The 4,592-nt window shown below is 36.5% G+C and overlaps 1 protein-coding gene across 1 annotated transcript; it reads left to right on the top strand.

The window, feature by feature from the left end:
* The first annotated feature begins 949 nt into the window (after nucleotides 1-949).
* On the top strand, nucleotides 950-4,504 carry LOC111402911 (metal-nicotianamine transporter YSL3-like). Its single transcript, XM_023031232.1, has 7 exons — nucleotides 950-1,826; nucleotides 1,920-2,092; nucleotides 2,220-2,317; nucleotides 2,396-2,530; nucleotides 2,629-2,818; nucleotides 2,915-3,032; nucleotides 3,397-4,504. Exons 1-7 carry the CDS (start codon nucleotides 1,466-1,468, stop codon nucleotides 4,332-4,334), a joined length of 2,013 nt encoding a protein of 670 aa, XP_022887000.1. The 5' UTR covers nucleotides 950-1,465; the 3' UTR covers nucleotides 4,335-4,504.
* The last annotated feature ends 88 nt before the right edge of the window (nucleotides 4,505-4,592 follow it).

Genomic DNA, 4,592 nt, shown 5'->3' with positions numbered 1-4,592 from the left:
TAAATAAGTTCTCTAAGGACTTAGTTCTCTACAACTTAAATATATTCAAAATGAAATTAATGAAGGAAAAAAATTGAAAAGGATTGAAATTAATTAAAAATGAAAACAAAGTGGACCAATATTTTGTAAAACACATCTAACTCACAAAATGTTGACTATGAAATTGTAAGGGAAGATTTCGAAAATAATTAGGCAAATTTCTTTTAATTCTCTAACTACTTAATTCTTCACAACTTAAATATATTCAAAATGAAATTAATGAAGGAAAAATTGAAAAGGATTGTAATTAATTAAAAAAGAAAACGAAATGGAGCCATATTTTGCAGAACGTAACTCACTCACAAAATATTGACTACGAAGATTTCGAAAATAATTTGGCAAATGTCGCCTTCATTTGCAACAATTGAGATTTTCTAACCTAGAGCCTGTTTGGGAGTGATTTTGAAAATTGATTTTTTGACCGTTAGGAGAAAAGTGAGGTCCACCTGTGAGAGAAGAAGTCAAATATGACGGCTGAAATAGTGAAATAACGGTCAAAAATCAATTTTTTTGGTAAAAAAATGGGTCCAAATAGACCTATTTCACTATTCCAGTCGTCATATTTAATTAGTCAAATATTTTTTGTCCATTTCATCCACTAATTAATGTACGGGGAAAAAAAACTAATTATTATTTTTATTAACTAGGAAAGAAAAGTCAGAACGAGGAAAATGCAGCAATTATGCCCTAATAATTGGTGTCAATGGGATTTTCAGCGGTGACTTGTATTCCACAGCAAGTTTATCTAGTTACTAGTCAAAGTAGAAAATGATTAGTTCATTTACTTAAATCAATTATAAAAATTACTTTCAAGCTAGGCCAAACACGCCTCTAGCTCTTGTCTATGTCACCGATAAAGAAATTCTTACAACTTGAATGAACATGTTTCGAAACACAGCCCCTTTAAAGCAAAGGTTCCTTCGAATCCATTACCGCACTGCGACAAGATCCATTTTCAAAAAATCCACACCAGAAATGTGTCTTTGTGCGTTTGGAGTGAGAAAGGGAAGTCAACGAGAAGGGAAGAAAAACACATTTTAACTCACCATCTGTGCTATTCATACATTATCAAATGAATCTGGAATTTATTTATTTATTATTATTATTATTTTTTTTTTTTATAGTACAAAAAGTGAGCATTGAGTTTTTGTACTACATAAGTTGTAGTACTTGTAATAGTCTTCGAGTTATAAATGTGGGTTTATGAGCATTCATTGCATTATATTTGGAGCATTTAGGACTTACCATACCAGATAAAATTCTGGGTTTTATAAATTCGAGAAAATTCATTGAATTCAGGGTTGGGCACCAACTGTTTGATATTGTACGAAGGTGAGCTCACCCTTTATATTTTCTTGAAATGATCAATTAGTTTGCTAGCATTTGCTTATTATAATCTGATTATAAGAAGGGAGAGTTTCTCAAAATGGGGAACAGTGAAAGGGGAGAAATGATGGAAATTGAAAGGGAGGATTTGGAAGAAACCATTGATCAACACCAGGGGGATTTGAAGAGAATTCCTCCATGGACAAAACAGATTACAATTCGAGGAATTGTTGCCAGTTTGTTGATTGGGATCATTTTCAGTATTATAGTGATGAAGCTGAATCTTACTGTTGGGCTTGTCCCTAATCTCAATGTTTCGGCAGCTCTTCTTGCTTTTGTATTTATCCGAACATGGACGAAATTGCTTCAAAAGGCTAATTTTGTGACCACTCCATTCACAAGACAGGAGAATACAATTATTCAGACTTGTGCTGTTGCATGCTATAGCATTGCCGTGGGAGGTTAGTAACTTTTTCAACATGTTCATTTTTCCTTTTCTTGATCATATTGGATTGAAATTATTCATGTTATTTTGTTGAAATATGGTATATTAGGTGGTTTTGGGTCTTATCTTCTGGGACTGAACAAGAAGACATATGAACAAGCAGGAGTTAATACAGAGGGGAATTCACCTGGGAGTTACAAAGAACCAAGGCTAGATTGGATGATTGGGTTCCTTTTCGTTGTTAGCTTTGTGGGATTGTTGGCTTTGGTCCCTCTCAGAAAGGTGTTAATTCTAAAATTTGTTTTGTTATTGCTTATGCATTTGAGTTCTGCAAATTCATTAAGATTTGCTGGACCGGACACTATAATATACATGATCTTATAACTGTTTGTTTTTTGTTGTTTCGTAGATTATGATCATAGACTACAAATTACCTTATCCAAGTGGAACTGCAACTGCTGTTCTCATCAATGGATTCCACACTACCAAAGGAAACAAGATGGCCAAGTAGGCAATTTTCTGTTTTCTTGCCATAACAATTAAAAATTGACTATATTTTAATCTCTCTTCACTTGGATTTTTCAGGAAACAGGTTCATGGGTTCTTGAAATTTTTCTCATTTAGTTTCCTGTGGAGTCTCTTCCAGTGGTTTTACTCTGGTGGAGAACAATGTGGATTCACCAATTTCCCGACTTTCGGGTTGAAAGCTTGGAAACAGTCGTATGTCTTTAACATTATTTCTTTAATCTTTCCTCGTCTTAAGTTTCGAGATCAATAAAATTTCAGTAGTCATTGATTGATTGCATTGTATCTTGCAGATTTTACTTTGATTTCGATATGACTTATATAGGAGCAGGAATGATTTGTTCCCATCTTGTGAACTTGTCTCTGCTTCTTGGAGCCGTGCTCTCTTGGGGGATAATGTGGCCCTTAATACACAAACAAAATGGAGATTGGTTCCCTAAATCTATACCAGAAAGCAGCATGAAGAGTCTAAATGGTTACAAGGTCCGTCTTAAAAAAATTCACTTTTGAATAAGCAGATGAGCTGCTCGTCCTCATTCTTGAACTGAAAAATGTGCTAATATTCGTCTTTACATGCAGGTTTTTATTTCTATAGCTCTTATTCTAGGTGATGGACTTTACAATTTTGTCAAGACATTGTTTTTAACTAGCAGGAGCATGTATGATGCATTCAAGAAGACGAATAGTCCTAAAGCAGGTGAAGTGGAAAGTTTTATTCTCTGCCCCTCTTTAGCCCACTTCGAATTATCTCCTCCATTGCCTTTTCTTTCCAATAATTTTTCTCCACATACACTAGGAATGCATAAAGTAGTGATGTCAAGTCACTAGAGAGAAATATGCCCACTTCAACATAATTCTTGTGGTTTAAATATGCCCACTATAGCTCAGCTAAGGGAGCCGCAAGAAAAGGGCTTATTCCTTTTCAAGCGTGTTTGACACTTTAGACAGAACTAGACACTGGATAGCGGACAAAAATCTCATGTGCTGCTGTTGCTTGATCCTGTCCAGTCGTGTCTTACTACTATACCGAATATTTCATGTAATTAATTTATTTCTTACAGCAGCATCAAATAGCAAGAATCAAGCCCTTGATGATCTACAAAGAAATGAAGTATTTGAAAGAGAGGGCATTCCGATGTGGGTAGCATGTGTGGGGTACATGTTATTCTCTGTAATTTCCATAATCGTGATCCCAGTCATGTTTCCACAGTTGAAATGGTACTATGTTCTGTTTGCATATATTCTTGCACCATCCCTAAGCTTCTGTAATGCTTATGGTGTTGGTCTAACTGACATGAACATGGCATATAACTATGGGAAAGTGGCTCTCTTCGTGCTTGCTGCTTTATCTGGGAAAGATAATGGCGTAGTTGCTGGACTCATAGGATGTGGTTTGATAAAATCAATTGTTTCCATATCTTCTGATTTGATGCATGATTTCAAGACGGGCCATCTCACCCTGACTTCCCCTCGCTCGATGCTTCTTAGTCAAGCCATCGGGACGGCCATTGGTTGCATTGTTGCTCCTCTCACGTTCTTCCTCTTTTACAAGGCTTTTGATGTGGGCAACCCGGATGGAGAATATAAAGCTCCTTATGCAATCATATACAGAAACATGGCGATTCTTGGTGTCGAGGGATTCTCGGCTCTGCCTCATCATTGTTTGCAGCTCTGTTGTGGGTTTTTTGGGTTTGCCATATTGGCCAATTTGTCGAGAGATACCATGCCCGAGAAGCTTGGGAAATGGGTGCCTCTTCCAATGGCTATGGCTGTGCCTTTCTTCGTTGGAGCTAATTTTGCAATCGATATGTGCATGGGGAGTTTGATCGTCTTTGTTTGGCACAAGCTCAACAGCCGGAAGGCGAATTTGATTATTCCTGCAGTTGCCTCCGGTTTGATTTGTGGAGACGGCTTGTGGATTCTCCCTTCGTCTGTACTTGCTCTAGCCAAGATCAACCCTCCAGTCTGCATGAACTTTTTGCCTGGGACGAGTTCATGAAAACTTGAAGTGCACATTTGGATTATACAGGACTGAGTCTAATCTTTCCAATCGAACATGTTAGAGTTATGCTAGAATATGGGCTTCAAGAACAATTTTGGGTTGTTAGTGGATGACATGGACAAAGATAACCTTCGTGTTTGGCTAAGCATAAAAAGTTTTACTTACAAGTCAATGAATAAATTTTAAATTAAATAGAAAGAGTAAAAGTTGAAATACTTTTGAGTGAATTTGGAAGTGTACCATTTCATCGACTTT

This window comes from Olea europaea, chromosome 11, assembly GCF_002742605.1.
Source record: "Olea europaea var. sylvestris chromosome 11, O_europaea_v1, whole genome shotgun sequence".
Classification (NCBI taxonomy): Eukaryota; Viridiplantae; Streptophyta; class Magnoliopsida; order Lamiales; family Oleaceae; genus Olea; species Olea europaea.
Note: the sequence above shows the minus strand (reverse complement) of the source record. Positions and strands in the feature narration are given on the sequence as shown.